The 22,681-nt window shown below is 39.1% G+C and overlaps 1 protein-coding gene across 3 annotated transcripts; it reads right to left on the bottom strand.

Annotated features, from left to right (window-relative positions):
* Window positions 1-19,376: 19,376 nt before the first annotated feature.
* LOC111801639 (WAT1-related protein At1g25270) lies at window positions 19,377-21,676 on the bottom strand. Of its 3 annotated transcripts, none has more exons than XM_023685702.2 (6): window positions 21,310-21,676; window positions 21,162-21,224; window positions 20,440-20,809; window positions 20,201-20,359; window positions 19,965-20,116; window positions 19,377-19,886 (listed from the first exon to the last, which is right to left on the bottom strand). In XM_023685702.2, the coding sequence occupies exons 1-6, from the start codon at window positions 21,492-21,494 to the stop codon at window positions 19,673-19,675; spliced, it is 1,143 nt and encodes a 380-aa protein (XP_023541470.2). In that variant the 5' UTR covers window positions 21,495-21,676; the 3' UTR covers window positions 19,377-19,672. The 3 variants fall into 3 exon arrangements, with proteins under 3 accessions (XP_023541470.2, XP_023541477.2, XP_086985570.1); XM_023685709.2 differs by having other exon boundaries at window positions 20,201-20,287; XM_087129444.1 differs by having other exon boundaries at window positions 21,425-21,676.
* Window positions 21,677-22,681: the final 1,005 nt, after the last annotated feature.

Here is a 22,681-nt window from a genome sequence, read left to right as displayed (position 1 = left end):
TTCAAGTGAGCTCATCTCATCATCCATGGCTTGCTCCCACTTAGTTGAATCTTCCACTTGTAGGGCCTCATCAAAGGACTCTGGTTCTCCTTCGTCAGTCAGCAACAGATAGTGTAATGAGGTTGAATATCTGTCTGGTGCTCTGGTAGTTCTAGATGATCTTCTCAACACCTGTTCAGGTGCAACTTGCTCCACGTCTGGTTCTTCAGCAATAGGATCAGCCACGTCTGGTTCTTCAGCAATAGGATCAGGAGTTTCTTGAGCTTCTGTTGTACCATCACTGTGTGAATTTTCTTGCCACTCAAATTCAACTCCCACTTGCTTCGTAGTCTCAGAGTTTATCTTCTCTCTGTCCTGGTACATGACATTTTCATCAAAGGTCACATCACAGTGTCTTAGGATCTTCATATTTTTCTCATCCCAAAACCTATACTCGAACATGTTAGAGCCATAGCCTATGAAGTAGCATTTCACAGCCTTAGCATCAAGCTTATCTCTCTTCTCTGGATCAACATGAACATACGCAGTACAGCCAAAGGTTCTCAAGTGAGAGTACTTGAGTTCTTTTCCTGTCCATACTTCTTCGGGCAATTTGAACTTCAAGGGTACTGACGGCCCTCTATTAATCAAATATGCTGCTGTGTTCACAGCATCAGCCCAGAATGTCTTTGGCAATCCAGAATAAATCCTCATGCTTCTTGCTCGCTCATTCAAGGTTCTGTTCATCCTTTCTGCAATACCATTTTGTCTTGCCTTACCGGGAATTGTTCTTATTAATCTAATTCCCTCAGCTGCACAAAATGTTGTAAACTCTGATTTGTTGTACTCTCCTCCATTGTCAGACCTCAGGCATTTGATCTTCAAGCCGGTCTGATTTTCAACTTCAGCTTTCCACTTCTTGAAGGTGGTAAACACATCTGACTTGTGTTTCAGAAAGTAAAACCATACCTTCCTGCTGAAGTCATCAATGAAGGTGACGTAGTACCTTGATCCACCAAGTGATGAAACTGGAGATGGTTCCCAGACGTCTGTATGGACCATTTCCAACCGCACTTTCTTCGGTTCTCTGGCAGCCTTTGTGAAACTAACTCGTTTCTGTTTGCCCATAACGCAGCTCTCACAAAGACCCATATCAACAGATTTTAAGCCTTCTAAAGCGCCTTTCGCAGTCAGCATCTTCATTCCTTTGACGCTCATATGTCCAAGTCTATTGTGCCATAGACTTGAATTGGAAGCACTCTCAGCAGCAGCAGTCATGTTTATACACTCTACAGTAGTGTATAAGGTTCCGGATTTTGTGCCACGCGCAACAACCATGGCGCCCTTCACAATCTTCCAGGAACTCTTTCCAAACTCTGCTGCATAGCCTGTGCTATCCAACTGACCAATAGAGATCAGGTTCTTCTTGAGACCAGGAATGTATCTGACATCTTGTAATGTCCATTGATTTCCTGCTGGAGTTTGTATGGAGACATCTCCCTTTCCTTCAATCTCCAAGGTTTTATTGTCGGCAAGATACACCTTCCCGAAATTTCCTGATTTGAAATTTCGAAACAATTCCTTACTTGGAGACGAATGGAACGATGCACCTGAATCCAAAATCTAGGATTCAGCTGGGCTATCCACACTAAGGATTAAAACGTCCTCAGCATCTTCTGTTGTGTATATAGAATCATCATCATCTTCAGATTTATGATTCTGCTTCTTCTTTAGCTTTGTACAATCTGTCCGAAAGTGTTCTTTTCCCCCACAGCTCCAACACGTTACGTTGGGTTTGTTTGGAGATTTTCCCCGGTTCTTTGATTTTGAACGCCCATGTTTGTTTGAGCTCTTTGATTTGCTTCTTCCCCTTCGATCAATACTGAGAGCATTGCCTGATGAATCTCCAGTTTCCCGTTTGCGAATACTTTCGCTGAGAACTACATCTCGAATTTCATCGAACTTCAGTTTATCAGATCCTCGGGAACTGCTGATTGCGGCAACAACAGTATCCCATGACTCGGGTAAGGATGACATCAAAATCAACGCTTTAATTTCATCTTCGAAATTAATTTCCACCGAACCCAGTTGACTTATGATCATATTGAATTCATTTATATGATCCGCAACACGTCCACCTTCAGACATCTGTAGATTGAACAATCTACGCATCAAATACACCTTGTTCATAGCCGACGGTTTTTCATACATATTTGACAGCGCCTTCATCAGATCTGACGTTGTCTTCTCCTTGATGATGTTAAACGCCACGTTTCTGGATAGCGTCAACCGGATCATCCCTAAGGCTTGTCGATCCTTGAGCTTCCACTGTTCCGTGGTCATGGTATCCAGCTTCACCCCCAACAAAGGTTCGTGAAGATCTTTCTGGTACAGATAATCTTCAATCTGCATCTTCCAGAAACCGAAATCGGATCCATCAAACTTCTCAATTCCAATCTTTGAACTTTCCATCTTCACAGATCGTGGTGAATTTTGCCTTGCTCTGATACCAGTTCTTAGGATCGCACAACAACGCACACGCTCGATCTAGATGATCACAAAGAGAAGGATAGAGAGAATTGCAAGGAGAACTCTGGCTAAAAGGATTTTTTATTGATGACTTCAGGCATGTACAACAAGAGAGTACAGAGAATAGAAAGTACATTTCAAAGCTTTACTAGACGGGATATATATATGGTTCAGTCTACTAAATATAGCTTTACCAGATTTAACCATCTACTATATATAGCTATGTACCATATATAGCTTTACCGGATATAGCTTCACCATATATGGCTTTACCAAATATAGCTTTACCAGATATAGCCATTGACCAAGCTATAAATACAGGGAGCAGACTCCATAACTCAACACTAACTGTTACCGACCCAGTCTCTAATCCTTCTCGAGGTGGACTCTCTTCTGCCACACCTCGTCCTCTTCCTCTAAGAGGGGGTCATCCCCTTTCTCGTCTTTCTCTTCCTCTTCCGCGTTCTCTAGGCGGCATGATTTTAGGAACCAAGATAAGGTTGCTTAAGTCTAAGGTCTTACTACTATGCATATATAATAATAAAAATATACACATGCTAACATTACATCATCGTGCCAAAGAAATAAAACACTCAACATGTTATACATCATATCATACTTGTTAAATAACACATGAAATATAACAATAGTTTTAGTAATATTAACAAGAAAATGCATACAAGTTTGAAAACGTCTCTCTTTTCTTATCTTATGCAAGGCGTACCTGACGGTGACGGGGCATCGACATTAGGACCATGGAACGTGTCAAACCAACTTCGTAGGTTAGTCTACATAATCTAAAACCTAGAGCTTTGATACCAACTGTAACGACCTTAAATTTCTACATATTCAGAGTCGCTATTAACATCTCATGCTCATCCCTTAATGCGGAAAATAACTCTTAAATGCTCATATAAAATAGCGAAAAAATGAAAACCTTCAGAATACATGAAACTGCTAGAAAGCACTACCGAACATACGTGTTTCAAAACATAACGCTGGAGTTTAAAATTAAAAATAAAAACAATTACAAATAAAATAATTTAAATAGTGAAATGCAAACATCCTATTCTAACCTAAGACTAGGAATTCAAATATGCAACTACCATATGCACGCACCACAGTCTCTGAATTACGATGCCACCGTCAACTGTACACGGGCGCCTTGCCTTTACCTGAAAAATAATATGGCACACGGCCTGAGTATTTCGAAGAATACTTGGTAGGTGCCCCCTATAGGGGGCCATGCAAATGCAAACACATACAATCATGATTTAGGGACCTATCTCTAGCTCATCTAGGGGTGGCCTCCAGTCTCAGAGAAATTGGATATGTAGTACTTCTTTACACACACGTGCGAGTGTGAATCCCCAGGGTGCTTGCACACCCCTTGGACCCTCTGGTCAAGCTAATCTATAGCGATGTCTGGAGGTCAATGGAACCCCTGGTGTCATGCACCTCATGAACACCCTTATCATCATATGGTGCACATTCACCCTCATCATCATATAGTGCGCGTCCGCACTCTTCATCTCTAGGGGAAGTAACCCTATGCTTATGAGCATGCAATATGCATAAGGTTCCTCTAAATCCCATCATAATGTCTCTGCTGACACAATCCTCTAGTCTCATCTCTTTGTTACTCTAGATAACACATGCTCGTAGATATTTAGATTAATATTATTTTCATGATCTTAGGATTGTGTACTAGGTCGATCTAACGATATGATGCAATATGACAATCATCATCATATAACATGCTCAGTATGTTGACATCATGCAACATCATACTCATCAATAAGCCATCAAGTGCATCAAACATAATATGTACGTCATGCATCGAAACATAAATCACGTACATATAACATGCATCACGACTTAAGCATCATACTCATATATCATCATAAACATCGTACATCATCATGCTCGTAAATAAAACTGTAACACAAACAGTTCTAGCCTAAACGTGAAATACGACTCTAAAAAAGCCTCAATTACCTTAACCGGGGCCAAAAACGGGTCCAGAGGGTCGAAATGGTGGAAACTAGAGCAAAAACTGGTGAGCCGAGCCGAAACAGCCATCGAGCCGCCGGAGGTCACTGTGAACTGTTTACGCCGAGCCAAGGCGAAGGGCTACTCGAGCTGCTGGGTGACACATGACAAAGTAGAGTGAGCCACGTCGCTCAGGAGCTGTGGGTCGAGGCCTAGGCTCCAATTTAGTTCAGATCGCGATTCGAGTTGTCGACTGTAGAAGGCTACTAGGCCGGACTAGTCTTTGGGCTTCAGCTTATTGGACTTGGTCGCAGGTACTTGGGCTACAGGCCGGTTCGGTTGGACCGTGGGTCTGGTCTTTGGTTGGTTTAGCTGAACCGTGGGCTACTACTAGTTTGGTTTGGGCCATTGTAGGACTTGGGCCTCTGGTCAGCAGACAGGTTTTTGTCTCGAGTTTGCAGACGGGTGCGGGTCGCTGACTTGGTTTTGGGCTGAGGGATCTTGTGGGCTGAGGGTTCGCAGACATGGGTCATTGCGCATTGAGCTGGACCGTTGGGCTTCTGGGTTCTCGGGTTTCCAGTTCAGGTTGACCGAGATCTGATGGATCCTTTTTCTGCCTCTTCCCTTATGTTTCATCCTCCTCTTTCCACAAAATTTCGTGGTCGTTGGACGTATGTGGAGGTAGATCTCGCTTTCTCAAAAATCTGGTTTTTGGATTCCTTTTTTCGACGATGCGATGACGATTCACGACGATTCGTGGCTCCCGACAATGCTGCGGTAATTGGTGGAGTCGACTGCTGTTGTAGTGCCGGCTTTCCTCAGTTGGAGGCGAGCTTCCATTGGCGTCCTTGTAGGGTTAGTGTCCGCTAGCTCAGCTGTGTCCAACAGCTTCTTTGCGTACGCACCTTGACAGATGGTGATGCCGGCAGTACTCTGTTGCACTTCGATGTCGAGGTAGTAGCTGAGCACGCCGAGATCACTCATCTTGAAGTTATTTGACATCTCCCTCTTGAATCTTTCGAGGACTTCCATGTCACCTCAAGTGATTATGAGATCGTCGATGTACACTCCCACGATCAGTCGCTGCTCGTCATGGCCATGTGTGTATCTGCTATGCTCAGAGGCATAGCGCTTGAACTTCAGCGACAATAGGTACTGTCGAGCTTCGTGTTTTAGGCTCATGGTGCTTGTCAAAGCTCATAGAGTGCCTTGTGCAGGCGCAATTCCTTGTCAGGGTTGTCGTTGTCCAGGAAGGCTGGTGGTTGTCGGACATAGACGGTCTCCTTCAGCTCTCCATTGAGGAACGTGGATTTTCACGTCCATGTGGTGGACCTCCCAGGAATGATGTACCGCGATTGCCAGCAATAGGTGGACAGATTCCAGCCTTGCCACTGGCGCGAATACCTCCTCGAAGTCCACTCCTTGCTTCTGGACGTAGCCCTTCGCCACCAGACGGGCTTTGTGTTTCACAACTTCTCCCTCTTCGTTATGCTTCAGTTTGAAGACCCATTTGAGCCCTATGGCTCGGTGTCCTGACGACATGTTCTCTAGACTCCACGTCTTGTTCTCAGTGATGGACGCCATCTCTTCCTGCATTGCCTTCAGCCAGCACAGGTTTCTTTCTGCTTCAATGAAGGTGTTCGGTTCATCTGCGCTGATGGCATGTAGTTCGGCCACCTCTTATTCGAGCTTGCACGCCGCCAGTCCAGGTGGTTCACCTCCTCCCACTAGGTCTTCCATCCTCCGATACCTGGCCACTAGATCTTCATCGTGATCGGCATCCAGCGTCGTATCCGCAGTCCGTGGTGTTGGAACTCCACTGGTTAAGGGGGTGCAGCTGCTGGTGGCGGTGACAGTTCCTTGTTGTCTCGACGATAGTCTGATTTCGGCATTCCACCACCCAGTCTGCTGGAGGGAGTAGGGCGTCGTTAGTTGCCGCTGCATGTCGAGCTCGTCGCAGTACTTACCGAAACTCGCTGAGGTGAATTCTCTGTCTCGATCCGTGTGCAATATTTGCATCTTCTTCCCGCATTCGGCCTCCGCTCGCGCTTGAATGCGCTTAATCGCCTCTACCGCCTCACTTTTCGCTTATAGCAGGATCAGCCACATGAAGTGGCTTTTGTCATCGACCAACAGGGGGAAGAGGGTCTTGCCGCCTAGGCTCACTAGCTCGATGGGCCCGCATATATCGTCGTGCACAAGCTCCAACGGCTCACTGGTGCGGTAGGATATCTGAGACACCAGTCGCACAGTGATAAGCGCCTACAATGCTGGAATTTGCAAAGCTAGAGGTCCTTCTAGAATCCTTGCAAAACGCTCACAGAGAAAGCTAACTTAACGGATTGATTCCAACCAAGAGCTGGTTAGAAGATGAATGATTCTTAGATCGAACTTGGAATTTATGATGGTCACTCTTAGATACCAAGACAATTCACTCCAGAATTAGCTTGATCAAAACTAATTCAATGAATTAGTTTAAACATCAAACCTAAAGCAAGGTTTGAAAAAGAATAACACCAAAAGGGTATCAAGAAAACACAAAGGTTTTTTCTGTATTCAACAAAATCCCCCAAACATGAATATTGCATGCCTTTAAATAGGCCCAAAAGATAACCCTAACAAAATAAAGTTCAGCCACCAACCACTAATGAATGCTATTAAATACAAATGGGTATCAGTTTAAACATCAAACCTAAAGCAATGTTTGAAAAAGAATAACACCAGAAGGGTATCAAGAAAACATAAAGGTTTTTTCTGTATTCAACAAAATTCCCCAAACATGAATATTACATGCCTTTAAATAGGCCCAAAAGATAACCCTAACAAAATAAAGTTCAACCACCAACCACTAATCAATGCTAATAAATGCTATTGGAAGAATATAAGGCATTAATAAATTTCCTTAATTGGTAATCAACTACCAAAGTCAAGTCTTCTAATTACTTTCCATAAATTTCCTTAATTGGTAATTCAACTACCAAAGGAAAGTCTTCTAATTACTTTCCATAAATTTCCTTAATTGGTAATTCAACTACCAAAGGAAAGTCTTCTTGATTTGACATGTTAATGCTATAAAGATTTTTGGGCTCAAAAGTCTTTGTTTCAACCGGTACACTAGCTAGCTTTTGAAGATGCAATGTATAGGCCTCTTGAATCTTCTTAACCTTGCTTCTTGTAATCGCTCGTTCGGGTACATGGAAGTGATCTGTTGTTGGATTCATATCATCCCCCCTTTCTTTAAAAGGATTTGTCCTCAAATCAAATTCATCATTCTTTCTAGACAAGAACTGAATATATTTTTTTTCTCATCTTTACCTTAGTTTTTTCTCTCCACGGTTGTTCTCCATATTCTTTTCTTTTCTTCTGTAATTTCAATTGATCACAATGTACTTCATAGGGAGACAATGGAAGTAAAGTAAATTTCTTCCCACACAAAGTAAAAGTATACTTGTTCATCAAACCATCAAATGTTACCTTTCTATCATATTGCCAAGGTCGGCCGAATAAGATGTCCCCCGCATGCATTGGTACGACATCACAAATAACTTCATCTTTATATCTTCCAAGAGTAAAAGAAATAAGAGCTTGGGAGTTTACCTTAATTTCTTCATTGTTTGTCGACCATTGAAGTTTGTATGGTTTTGGATGTGGATAGACAGAAAGTTGAAGTGTAACGACCCTAAATTTCCACATACTCAGAGTCGCTACTAACGTATCATGCTCATCTATAATGCGAAAATATAACTCTTACATGAACATAATTGATAACGTAAACTTAAAAAAAAAACGTTTAAAACAACTTTTTCTCTGGAAAACACAGCCCATGGTCTTACGTGTTTAAATATGAAATACTAAAATTTAGAGAAAACAAAAACAAATACAAAATAATTTAAAACAATGAAATGCAAAAGAACCTATTCTAACTTAAGACTAGAAATTTAAATATGAGTCTACCCTATGCACGTGCCACAGTCTCTGCTCGCGATGCTGCCGTCCTTCGTACAAGTGCGCCTTGCCTTTACCTGAAAAATGATGTGGCACATGGCCTGAGTATTTCAAAGAATACTCAGTAAGTGGCCCCACTATAGGGGGCCATGCAAATGCAAACACATGCAATCATGATTTAGGGACCTATCTCTAATCATCTTAGGGGTGGCCTCCAGTCTCGGACAAATTGGATGTGTAGTACTTCCCTACACACGACTCACACGTGCGAGTGTGAATCCCCAGGGCGCTCGCACACCCCCTGGACCCTCTGGTCAAGCTAATCTGTAGCGACGTCCGAAGGTCAGCGGAACCCCATAGTGTCATGCACCTCATGAACACCCTCATCTGTGTGCTTTCGCACTGTGCGCATACGCGCTCATCATATGGTGCGCGTCCGCACTCATCATCTCTAGGGGAAGTAGCCCTATGCTTATGAACATACAATATGCATGAGGTCCCTCTAAATCCATCATAATGTCTCTTCTGACACAACCCTCTAGTCTCATCTCTTTGTTACTCTAGGTAACACATACTCGTAGATATTTATATTAATATCATTTTCACGCTCTTAGGGTTGTGTCCTATGTCGATCTAACGACATGATGCAATATGACACTCATCATCATATAGCATGCTCAATATGGAAAACATCATCATATTAAAGTAAACGTCACGCAATCATCATAGTCATCATATTGCCACAAAGTGCATCAAACATATCAAGTACGATATTCATCAAAAAATATATATACTGAGCACATCATCAAGTATCATAACCCACACATCATCATAAGTCATACATCATCATAACTCATATACCGCATCGCACGACATAGTTCATACAACATCGTAACTCATACAATTTTTAGCCTATCCTATTGTAAGGCCACTTACCTGGTTGGCCTTAGCCGAAGTACTCCCTAATTTAATTAACGTAAGCTCCCATTCCTCGAGAGCTGCTCTAAAGGTTGCTGGAGTTCGCTTCATATCCCACCGTTCGTCACCTTTTGTTAGTATTTCACATTTTAATTAATAATCCAACTAACAATGTGAAATACGGCTCTAAAACGGTCTTAGTAAAAATCGAATTCCAAGTTTTCATTGTTTCTAAATTTTCTAAAACTCAAATTGAAAATATGGCAATATTATTTCATGCTGCTTTGAATCATTCAATCCAACTATGGTTTGTTATAATATTATATTCTCTGGATACAAACAATAATAATTTTTCAAATCTTCCATTTACCTTCTTGTACCTCTTTGTTCTCTTCTCTCTGTATTTTTTTTTCTTTCTTCCTACAAATGATTATGCAATTATAATTATAAAACAATCTCAATCAATTCTGTTCTCCTCTCTTTCCTAATATGACTATCCAATTAACAGAAAGCCATTTTTCAATCTATTCTGTTTTCTTCTCTTTCCCAAATCACTATCAAATTCATTTACAATCCATTCTGATTTCCCTTCATAAAACTGACTATGCATCAATCAATTATGATTTTCTTCTCTTTCCTAAAAATGACGATTCATGCAATTGACAAAACCATTTTTCAATCAATTTTGATTTTCGATAAGAGATCCAAAAATCTAAATAATTGAAAAAAGAGAGATCTAAAATAATTTTTCTATCTCCTGCAAAAATAAAAGAGGAGATCTAACTTACCCATAAATTTTCTATCTCTTCCCTTCCTATCAAATCTTCTTGGAGTGAAGCCATTCATTCCCGATGGCCATTTTTTTTTTTGTTTCTGTTCTGTTTCTTTCTTTTACAAATCCTTTTGCAGTTGGAGGTGTTGGGGAGATATTTGGGGAAGGTGGAGAGAGGGTCCATACTTTACTTTTCTTTTTTTTTTTTTTCTTTTTTTTTTTTATAATTATTATTTACTTACTATTATTATTATTATTTTCTTTTCTTTTTTTTTTGGGTCGTTACATGAAGTCTTTTTACAAGGAAGCTGCTTACCACATTTGTGCAACTTCCACTATCAATCACCAAGCTGCATGGGTTTCCTTTGATCAAACATCTTGTGTGGAACAAGTTTTCCCTTTGATCTTCAAATTTCTCTCCCTTGATTTGAACATTGAGTACCCTTCTTGTGATCAAAGATATGGAATTACCTTTGATATGAACCAAGAGACATCAATCATACAATATGCTTCAATGAAGATGTGAAGAAAATATTGTTGAAATTATCAAAAGATATTTCAATTCATGCCACATGGAAGAAGAATGAAGTTTCATGTTTTAAATTTTGGGTGGATTACAATTTAGAGTTATTGTATTTCATTAGTGTAGTTTAAGACTTTTAATTTACTTTAGGTTACAATTACATAATGGTTAATTATGGCCATTAAGTATGAATACAACTCTTTGAATGCCTTTAATAGTTTCATTTTTGAGGCTATATAAAGCATTGTATGTTGTATTTGTAAGGAGACTTAGAAAATACAGTAAAATAAGCATTTGTGCTTTTCTTTAGCCAATGGCTAAGTTTCTTTGCAATTCTATGTAGTTTAGATTGCATGTTTCTCATTCAAGCTCGACATGATCAATCTTGCTTGTGGAGTGATTCGAATCTCAAACAAGTGTTTGAGATATTTGATCAACAAGAGTCATTCAAGCTAGACATGATCGATCTTGCTTGTGGAGTGATTCGAATCTCAATCAAGTGTTCTTGCCTTGAGATATTCGATCAACAAGGTAATCCGAATCTTATTCCCCTTGTAGTTGATTCTTTATCTTATCAACCTTCTTCAACATACTCATCATCATATGTTGCAATTTCTTCCACAAGCTGTGAATCATGATCCTCACATTCATCATCTGAATCAAGTATACCATTTCTTATCACCATAACTTTTTCATTAACACACTCTTTGCTCATGTGTCCAAATCCTTTGCACTTCCAACATTGAATAGAACTAGACTTCTCTTTTACCGTCTTTGAAGCTTCATTCATTTTACCATTGGAACTCTCAGCCTCCACTCTTTTAGCAGTCACAAACTTTTCTTTTGGTGACATCAAATCATTTCTATTCACAAAACTATCCTTGTTCCAAGTTTTAGAATTTGAAAAGATGCTAGTTCGTGATGTGTACCTTTTTTAATGCTCTTTTTCTTTCTTCAATTGGTCTTCAATTTTGAGAGCATAATGATACATGTCTTCCAGATATAGTGGTGGATTTCTGTCAATAAGATGAGCAATTTCTCGATTCAAACCTCCAAGGAATCTAGACATGGTATCTTCTTCTTCTTCTCTAACATTTGCTCTTTCCATCATAGTTTCCATCTCTTGATAATATTCCGCCACACTTTTTGTTCCTTGCCTCAAACCTTGCAATTTAGTTTTCAAATTTCTTTCATAATGTTTTGGAACATACCTTTTTCTCATGGCTTCTTTAAGTTCTTCCCAAGTCTCTATTGGATCCTCCTCTTTTCTTCTTCTCTCGGATTTGAGATGTTGGTACCAATCACCAGCATGATTGGTAAATTCGGCAATAGCAAGTCTCATCTTCTTATTTTCACTATAGGTGTTGCAATCAAACACATGCTCTATCTTTCTTTCCCACTGCAAGTATGCCTCAGAATCTGCCGTTCCACAAAAGGGCGGGATTTTGAGTTTAACTCCCCCATCTCTATCTTCATGTACTCTTTCCATCCTTCTAGGTTGCATAATAGTTGCATGGTTATTTCTTCCTCTCCATCTACCATCAACTTGTCTTTCTTGTACTACTATACATTCATCTTCTTGTAATGTTCGTTCTTGTCTTTGTTGTTGCGTCCTTCTTTCTTGTCTATCTTCCATCATCATTTCCATCATACCTTGAATTGCTTGAAGAATGGTTGTGTTAAGATCTGGTACTGGTGGTACTTCTTCTCTATTATGTGACATTTTGTTATCAAGGGACCTCTCCACACTTCTCACAAAAATTTCACTCAGGGACACTCGTGTTTAACACTGAAAGGTAGGCTTTTGGTACTAGGTCAAGAATGTAAATGCTGGCTTTTTTTTTTTTCAATAATCTGAGAGAAAAAAAAAACGATAGAATAAAAAAATAACAATAAAGATATTTCACCTCTAGAGCGGCCAAAGAACGTCGACCAAATGCTCTGATACCAAATGATAAGCGCCTACAATGCTGGAATTTGCAAAGCTAGAGGTCTTTCTAGAATCCTTACAAAACGCTCACAGAGAAAGCTAACTTGACGGATTGATTCCAACCAAGAGTTGTTTAGAAGATGAATGACTCTTAGATCGAACTTGGAATCTATGATGGTCACTCTTAGATACCAAGAAAATTCACTCCAGAATTAGCTTGATCAAAACTAATTCAATGAATCGGTTTAAATATCAAACCTAAAGCAAGGTTTGAAAAAGAATAACACCAAAAGGGTATCAAGAAAACACAAAGGTTTTTTCTGTATTCAACAAAATTCATCCAAACATGAATATTACATGCCTTTAAATAGGCTCAAAAGATAACCCTAACAAAATAAAGTTCAGTCACCAACCACTAATAAATGCTAATAAATGCTATTAAATACAAATTGAAGAAAATAAGGCATTCATACAAACTATTAATAAATACTATTAAGTACAAATTAAATAAAATAAGGCATTCATAAATCGTCTTAATTGGTAATTCAACTACCAATAGCAAGTCTTCTAATCACTTTCCAATGTCAGCCACTCCATTATTTTCTTGATTTGATACTTGAATCTTCTTTGTATTGATTCTTGTAATTTCTCGTTCGGGTACATGGAAGTGATCAGTTGTTGGATTCATATCACACAGCCTGCTCATGCCTTCGATTGCTGGCAAACCATGCACCATCTCCTCCTTGTGTAGTTTTTATAGAGTAGGAAAGTTCAGGTACCCGTACCTTGCGTGCTACCTCCAAGCTACTTCTTCGGTCTTGGCCGAGAGGCTGACCGGTTGCTCTATCTCCAACTCCAGGATGTAAAAAAGGTTTACCATGCGCCGAACTTGCGTGAGCAGCCGTCGTCGATCATCGCAGATGTTGAGTAGCCTGCGCTCAATGGAAATGAAGCAGCCAGCCTCATCGAGTTAACCTAGGCTCACAAGGTTAGCCTTGAGCCTCAGGATAAAGTAGACGTCGGTCAGCTTGTGGTGCTCGCCTCCCTTGTCGATGAACAGGATGGTGTCGCGCCCTTCATTCTCGACAATGGAGGTTTCGCCGAATTTCACCGTCCCGCAAATTCCTGAATCGAGCTCGGAGAACGCAGACATGGCCCCGATCATATGGTTTGTTGCCCCTATGTCGAGGACCCATCGTCAGTGCTCTTGTTACGCCCAGCTGGAGCTCTTCCTCGAGTTTGACGCTCACTAGACTAGTTACGCTGTCGTTGATTACCTCCGTGGATTTGGAATCGGAAATGGGGATGTCGGGTAGGACTGATGCACTCACCATGAAAAGAGCTGGCTCTTCCTCCTTGGATCGAGAGCCTTCTCCTTGTTCTTGAGCTTGCTCAAGCAATTCTTGCTCAGGTGGCCCTTCTTCCCGCAGTTCGAGCACTTGATTGGCCCGCCATCAGTCGACTCCTTTTGATCCCCTTCTTTCCCACGCGTGCGCCTGTGAGATTTCCATGGCTTTTTACCGCCTTTGCGGCTAGAGGACCCGTTGCTCTCGCCAGTGTTGTTGCGGAGCTTTAGGCGTGCAAGCCATTCTTCCTCAGTGAGGAGAAGACGACCCTGCTTGTCGACAATTGAAGTGACATTCCTCTTCCGCTGCTCGACATTGCACAGTCTTCCGGTCACCTCTTCCACCGTTAGGTCGTTCACGTCAAGTAATGTCTCGATCGAAATCGCGACTTGCTCGAGGTGATCAGGGGCGACCATGTGACTACGAACCACGGTGTCGGGGGTTCGAATCCCTCCTCGCCCACAACTGGCCAAAAAGAGAAGGACTTTTTTCCTCTGGGGTAGGAAAATCATGATCGGGACAGCGAACCCAAAACTATGGAACTTGGGTGTGGGTCTTTTGTCGAAATGGAATGGCCTATCTTTTCTTTTTCGTTAATGGGTTAAGGGCGGGGGTTCCGTTATAAATTAAATATAGTATACCTAACTTGAATCAGCATATTTTTTTATTTTACGCCCCGTAATTCTTTCTTCCTCAGCCAGGCTTCGGTAGAATAGCAGAGCAAGCACAAGTACTAGTAGAATAGCAAAAATGTGTTCCTCGTCATTAATATGTTCGGCGGTAGCGTGGAGGAGTGAAGTGAGCCTGCCCTGGATGGACCCCACAATGTGTGTATTTTCATGCTTCGCATTTTCTTCTACTTAAACTTGAGACCTGTGTGTTGTTAAGTCGATGTTCTAACCAGTTGAGCTAATCAACTTGACTTTTGATAAAGTCGGCTCCTCTACAATGATATACCACCAGTGGATTAAACTTGGCTCTGATACCACTAATTAATTTTGACTGAGCGTTGGTGACGAAATCTTGTGGGAAACTGGCGAAGAAATTGTTGGAGAAGAAAAACTAGAAAAGCAAAAGAATAAGAGAGAGAGAAAGAATAAGAGGATTTTGAGATTTGACTGAAAAACCATTGTGCTATTATTTCTCATTTAATTCACCTATTTAAAACAAATTATATTCTAATAAGGGTGGGAGTGAACAATAAATCTTGCTACTAAAGTTTGTGCAAATGGTCGGCTAAAAATATGCTCTCCTATTCGATGTTATGTGATATGAATCCAACAACTGATCACTTCCATGTACCCGAACGAGTAATTACAAGAAGCAATACAAAGAAGATTCAAGTATCAAATCAAGAAAATAATGGAGTGGTTGACATTGGAAAGTGATTAGAAGACTTGTCGTAGTTGAACTACCAATTAAGACAATTTATGAATACCTTATTTTCTTCAATTTGTATTTAAGAGCATTTATTAGTAGTTTGTATGAATGTCTTATTTTCTTCAATTTGTATTTAATAGCATTTATTAGTAGTTTGTATGAATGACTTATTTTCTTCAAATTGTATTTAATAGCATTTGTAGTTGGTGGTTGAACTTTATTACGTTAGGGTTATCTTTTGGGTCTATTTAAAGGCATGTAATATTCATGTTTGAGGACGATGAATAATTGAATACAGACAAAACCTTTGTGTTTTCTTGATACCCTTTTGGTGTTATTCTTTTTCAAACCTTGCTTTAGGTTTGATGTTTTAAATCGATTCATTGAATTAGTTTTGATCAAGCTAATTCTAGAGTGAATTGTCTTGGTATCTAAGAGTGACCATTATAGATTCCAAGTTCGATCTAAGAGTCATTCATCTTCTAACCAGCTCTTGGTTGGAATCAATCCGTTAAGTTAGCTTTCTCTGTGAACGTTTTGCAAGGACTCAAGAAAAACCTCTAGCTTTGCAAATTCCAGCATTTTAGACGCTTATCATTTGGTATCAGAGCATTTGGTCGACATTCTTTGGCAGCTCTAAAGGTGAAATATCTTTATTGTTATTTTTTTTCTATCAATTTTTTTTCTCTCTCAGATTATCGGGAAAAAAAAAAAAAAGAGAAGAATTAGTAGAAAAAAAAAAGTCAGCCTTTACATTCTTGACCTAGTACCAAAAGCCTACCTTTAAGTGTTAAACACGAGTGTCCCTGGGTGAAATTTTTGTGAGAAGTGTGGAGAGTCTCTTGATAACAAAATGTCGCATAATGGAGGAGTACCACCGGTACCAGATCTTAATACAACCGTTCTTCAAGCAATTCAAGGTATGATGAAAATGATGATGGAAGATAGACAAGAAGGAAGGGCGCAACAACAAAGACAAGAACGAACATTACAAGAAGATGAATGATGATGGAAGATAGACAAGAAGGAAGGGCGCAACAACAAAGACAAGAACGAACATTACAAGAAGATGAATGATGATGGAAGATAGACAAGAAGGAAGGGCGCAACAACAAAGACAAGAACGAACATTACAAGAAGATGAAGGTATAGTAGTACAAGAAAGACAAGTTTTAGGAAGATGGAGAGGAAGAAATAATCATGCAACAATTATGCAACCTAGAAGGATGGAAAGAGTACATGAAGATAGAGATGGAGGAGTTAAACTCAAAATCCCACCATTTTGTGGAACAACAGATTCTAAGGCATACTTGCAATGGGAAAGAAAGATAGAACATGTGTTTGATTGCAACACCTATAGTGAAAATAAGAAGATGAGACTTGCTATTGTCGAATTTACCAATCATGCCAGTGATTGGTACCAACATCTCAAATCCGAGAGAAGAAGAAAAGAGGAGGATCCAATAGAGACTTGGGAAGAACTTAAAGAAGTCATGAGAAAAAGGTATGTTCCAAAACATGATAAAAGAAATTTGAAAACTAAATTGCAAGGTTTGAGGCAAGGAACAAAAAGTGTGGTAGAATATTATCAAGAGATGGAGACTATGATGAAAAGAGCAAATGTTAGAGAAGAAGAAGAAGATACCATGTCTAGATTCCTTAGAGGTTTGAATCGAGAAATTGCTCATCATGTTGACAGAAATCCACCACCATTATCTAGAAGACATGTATCATTATGCTCTCAAAATTGAAGACCAATTGAAGAAGAAAAAGAGCATTAAAAAATGTACACATCATGAACTAACACCTTTTCAAATTAAATATTAATTTGAACCTTTCAAATTCATATATTTTTCTCCATTTATATTTAACATATATAATATATTAAATATTAATTTGAACCCTTCAAATTAAATATATTTGCTCTATTTATTTAATACATCTAATATATTAAATATTAATTTGATATTTCAAATTAAATTTATTTTCTCCGATATATCTAATATATTAAATATCAATTTGAACACTTCAAATTTTCTTTCAAATAAATTGAACCTTCTAGTGTTACTATGAGCTAGCAAGGGGATCTTATGGACCTACAGATTATAAGCTCCAATGATATAAAATTAATTAATTAAACTTTTTAATTAATCAATTTTCATTCATTAACTTTAGGTCACTCCACTATAGACCTAGAGTTCCACTCTTATGCACGGTAGGACAGGTTATGTCCATTGATATAATAATTACAAGCAAGTCGATCCTTCACGAGTGTTCATAATTACAGCTGGGGTAAAATAGTCAAAAGTCTGTTTTACCCCTATAATTACATCTTTCACCTTAAGTACCACTGATTCTCTAATGAACCATTTGTTTATGATCCAATCATAAATCAAGTCCCTCTTGAGCCAAGGAGAGAGTGGGGTCCCATTGTTCAAGTCCCAAAATCAGTACTTAAGGGAACAACTCATCTACTTTCCTTATATGGAAAGGAGTGAATTCCATCTCATGATATTATGTTCCCAACTTCCTATTTGGTCAAGTCCCCAGGCATATTGAATCGGCTGAAAGAGCCATTCTCATCCATGTAAATTAAAGGACAAGCCCTCACAGGCAGGAGTTCATAACTCACTCAGGATTAAGATCGAGTCGCATATGATCATCATGTGGAATATTAATCTTCTCAATTAACAGATTTATAAAGAGAGATTAAATATTTCTTGGTCCAGTCTTATACAAACTCATTGTATAGGATACCCCCACTTACATGTCTCCACATGAATGATTTGGATCAAATCATTTGTAACGATTACAAAGTTGGCCGTATCAATAGTGTTACCAGGATAAGGCACCCAACCTTATCCATATACTCTAGACTCTTTAGGTTATTACTTGAACACAATCCTCTTGTATGTCAACCACATACGGTTCAAGATTACATTAATAACCTTGGATATTCATACCATGAATAACAATTAAATTACAAATAAAATAATATAAATTATTGTTAAAAAACTAAATAATTAATTACGACGCTTTAGGGCATAAATCCCAACAAAGTCGTCATTCCTAACATGATATTAGAGTCATGCCGTTAATTTAGCCATGTCAATAGAATCCTCAAGTGTCGAACAAAGAAATTGCTAGTCTCGAAAGTGTAGTCAAAAGTGACTCATGTGTCGAACAAAGAGTGTACTTTGTTTGAGGGCTCCAAAGAAGGAGTCGAGTCTTAATTAAGGGGAGGTTGTTCGAGGCTCCATAGGCCTTAAGGGAGGCTCTATATTGTACTTTGTTCGAGGGGAGGATCGTTGATAATTGTTAGGAGAGAGTCCCACATTGGCTAATTTAGGGAATGAGCATGTATTTATGAGTAAGAAATACATCTCCATTGGTGCGAGGCCTTTTAGGGAAGCCCAAATCAAAGTATGAGAGCTTATACTCAAAGTGGACAATATCATGTGAAGATCTGTTATTTCTAACACTCTCCCCACCAGAGAGAGTTCTAAGAGGTGAATTTTTATAATTGAATTTTATTTTGTATTTTGTGGTGTTGGCTTCTTATCTTTATTTCTATTTAAATTTGTTCTGCTTCATCTTTTATTTTATTTTACCTTTTCTTTTATTTTGTCTTGGTATATGTCCGTTTAGTCAACATCTATATTTAGAAGCCTTGAAATAGGGTTGGGATAAGGACGGACGCTAATTTGAAACGAGTACAGCCACATAGTATTTCAACCATTCAAATGTTTTAACTGGTTTTAAATTTTTAATTAAAATAAATTTATGTTTGGTTATAAATGCAAAAAAATTGATCGTACTAGTTTACTTGGCCTTTTATGTTTCCAAGTATGCTTTACTTGGTTGCAACTTGAGTCAGCAAATCCGAACGCGATAATACTCTTCCATTCCCATCTAATTTTTATCCAAGAAAAGAAAAGTGTAGTAGTGTCCTACTAAATATCTTGTAATATCTTCTTAAATGATGGAAGAATATAAGTGCTCATCCACAAAAGTGATATTAAAAAAATACAAAAAGAAATTGGAAACCGGTAGAAATGTTTTTACTCATTTCCAAAAGATTTACATCCGTTAAAAAGTCCGTTAAAAAAAGTGAAAGACAAGAGAAATGAAATTCCCCATCAAAGTCTGACAGGCAACGTTGGAGAACATGAAAAGTTATTAGCTTCGAAATATGGAGAGCATTAAATATTCTTTCTTTTGCTATTCTTACAACTACATTAAATACTAATGCCTTCATATTTTGCTACCTATTCCTATCCTAATTCCTAACAGTTTAATACCTTTTTGTTTTGATCTTGTCTCAATATGTTCCAACTTGTATGTAAGAACGATGCTGCCTAATTGACGTTGCGATTGCTGCTGTTGGAACCCCGAGGAGTATCGGTTTCAGTTTTAGGAATAGTTGTTGGAGATGAAATGGGCAGGTCTATGACCACAGGTTGGTGCTCAATGCTTCCCATGGGAGCTAATTGCGTACTCTTCTTCATCTCTTTGCTTTTACCCCACAACACTACGTATAATCCACATATGATCAGCACTCCTCCAATCACACTGTTATCATCAAAAACACACAATTTCACTTCTAAAACAATACCCAATCATTATATATAAAAACCCACTTTCCCTTACCATCCCAAGTGGAGTTTTTCTTCCAAAAACAAGGATCCGGCTATGGCAAGAAGGAGCAGAATAAGAGGGCTGAAAACTGATACAAACATTGGGCCTCTCATTCGTACGCACCACGAGATTAGCGCTACTGTCACTCCAGAAGCCACAATCCCCTGCAATAATTTAAGACTAAATATCTTCAACAAAATTAAATATTTAAGGATCGTAATCGAGAAAAAAACAATAAAATAAATTACAGTATATGAGACGCCGAGAAGTCGGACATTCCATCCCAACTTCCACTCACTCCATCGCCTTTCCAAGCACAAAGCAAAAACAACTGCCTGAATGGATGCCATCAAACACATCAACGCTGTACTTGAGTAGTGGCATGGATAGGATTCACTCATTTTCGCCTATTATTATTATTATATCAATTCAATTAATTATCACCAAACCAAACCCCTTTTGTTTTGCAATTACAAATTCAGCTGACCTGAACGATGAGCCATAACCCATACGACACGCAGCCAGCAAAACCGAGCACACTTCCCAGCAGCTGACTACGGATGTCGTGTTCAGTGTCTGCCACGTGTCCACCTGAGTTATGCAAAAGGTCAACGTGGGTTGACCAAAGATTAAGCTCCACGCCTTTATAGAATGTAAGGATCATGGCCCCACCTATTCCTAATAATGTCCCCACCACTTTAGCCTTCCCTCCGGTTGTTGTTATGTTCAACTTCTCCAACCTGAAGGAGAGTGCCAAAATGAAGGTGACGGCTGGGCCAAGGTTGCCGATGGCTGCAGCGAATGTCACAGATGTTAAACTCATGCTCTCCAGGTATAAGTTTTGCGCCAACGACCCCCTGCATGCATGCATTCAACGCACATACTTTCTTTATTATTATTATTTCAAACATAAACAAAAGAAATAGTTGCTAAAACCCGGATACTGTTAGGAATCAGTAACCCCTACAATGGTATGATATTGTCCATTTTGAGCATAAGCTCCCATGGCTTTGCTTTGGACTTACTCAAAAACCTCATACCAATGAAGATAGTATTATTTGATTATAAATCCATGATCATTCCCTAAATTAGCCAACGTGGGACTACATCCAATATATACAAGATATTTGCCTATAATAAAAGAGAAAATATGATATCTATGGTATACTACACGTCAGGACTAAATATCCTTAACACAAGTGAGCTTACCCAAAGAGAGCGGAGAGAAAAGCATAGAAAAGCACGGACCAAGTGAGCTTCGACCTTTTGCCTCTGCAAGTAAATTTTAGTTTGGTTAATAATGAAGGTTGCATGGAGATTAGGGTTCAAGGTTTAGGGTAAAATAATAAGTAACAACCTATCTAAGAAGAAGGCGAGGGGAAGCATGAAGGCAGAGGCAAACAAGAAACGATAAGCAATAATAATCCGCATGTTCATTCCATCCGCAACAGTTAACTTATAGAGCACGTTACCTACAGCGAGCCCGAGCTGAACCATGACCATGAAAATGGTTGGCAAAGCATTCCAGACTGTGTCATTCATGGCGCAGTTTTAAAGCAAAGGGAAGAAGGAGAAGGAGAAGGAGAAGGAGAGAGGATGATGTGAAGAGTATTTATGGAGCGAAGAAACGCATGAGTACGTCATTGCTGATGCCAATGTAACGTCCATTTCGAGCGGAGATTGGACATGTGTTAAGTGGGAGGTGCGAGGGAGGTCCTCGTGGGTTTCTCTCCGTCCGGCGTTGGCTCCAGCTCTTTCACCATTTACCCAACTTAAAATGTCACTAATGACCAACTGTTTGTACCACACACGCACGCACACGCACGCACACGCACTTTTTGTAGTGCAATGAATTTTATGTTACTACGTCAACTTCCTTCAACATCTTATTTAATTTTCTCAACTTCAACTTACTCACAATTCTCCCTCTTTCTTTTACTCATTCCTCTTAAATAACTCACATTTATTGTACCTATTTTTTATAACTTTCAAAAACAATATTTCTCCGTCCAAATTCAAATATATCAAATATTTAAAAAATTAATAAAAATTCCCTCTACATTCTACCTCCTATTTCGTTAGCTTTGAATTAAAACCTTTTTCAAAAATACCTTTTTAACTTTGAAGATTTCCATTATCGTTAGTATTTTCATTATTCTTAGTATTTTGTTTAGAAAATATGCATATATTTTAAAAGCGGCATTTTAATTTAAAGGTGTTTTTTAAGTTTTTAATTAAGAATTTAGTTAGGGTATTATTGAAATATTTTAAGATTCCTTTTGAACTATGATTGGTTTTGAGAGGTCTTCTTTGATAGCAGAAGTTGCTTGCAGTTGGGAAGTCTAATTTTTAGTTTAGTTGGGAAGTCTAATTTTTAGGTTTGAGTAATCGGAGTAGGAACAAGAGGTAGGTAGGTTCAATAGGGTTTCTGGTAGAAATTTACTAGAAATTGACGAAGCCAAGTTGTGTAAGACATCTTGTACGCATTTGTTGATGTAGTCAAGTTCTTTTCACTGGGTGGTGCCCGTGTAGATCCAACAAAACTACCTATTGGCATGACTTTGAGCATAAGTTCTTATGGTTTTGTTTTGGGCTTCTCCAAAAGGCCTCATTATGAATGGAGTTAGTATTCCTTTCCTAAACCTATGTTCATCACTTATAAACTTAAGATCATCCTCTAAATTAACCAACCTGAGACTCTCTCCGATGCAGGTGTAGATCTAACAAAG

The sequence above is a fragment of the Cucurbita pepo genome, chromosome 1, assembly GCF_057944985.1.
Source record: "Cucurbita pepo subsp. pepo isolate OVF chromosome 1, ASM5794498v1, whole genome shotgun sequence".
NCBI classification, from domain to species: Eukaryota; Viridiplantae; Streptophyta; class Magnoliopsida; order Cucurbitales; family Cucurbitaceae; genus Cucurbita; species Cucurbita pepo.
Note: the sequence above shows the minus strand (reverse complement) of the source record. Positions and strands in the feature narration are given on the sequence as shown.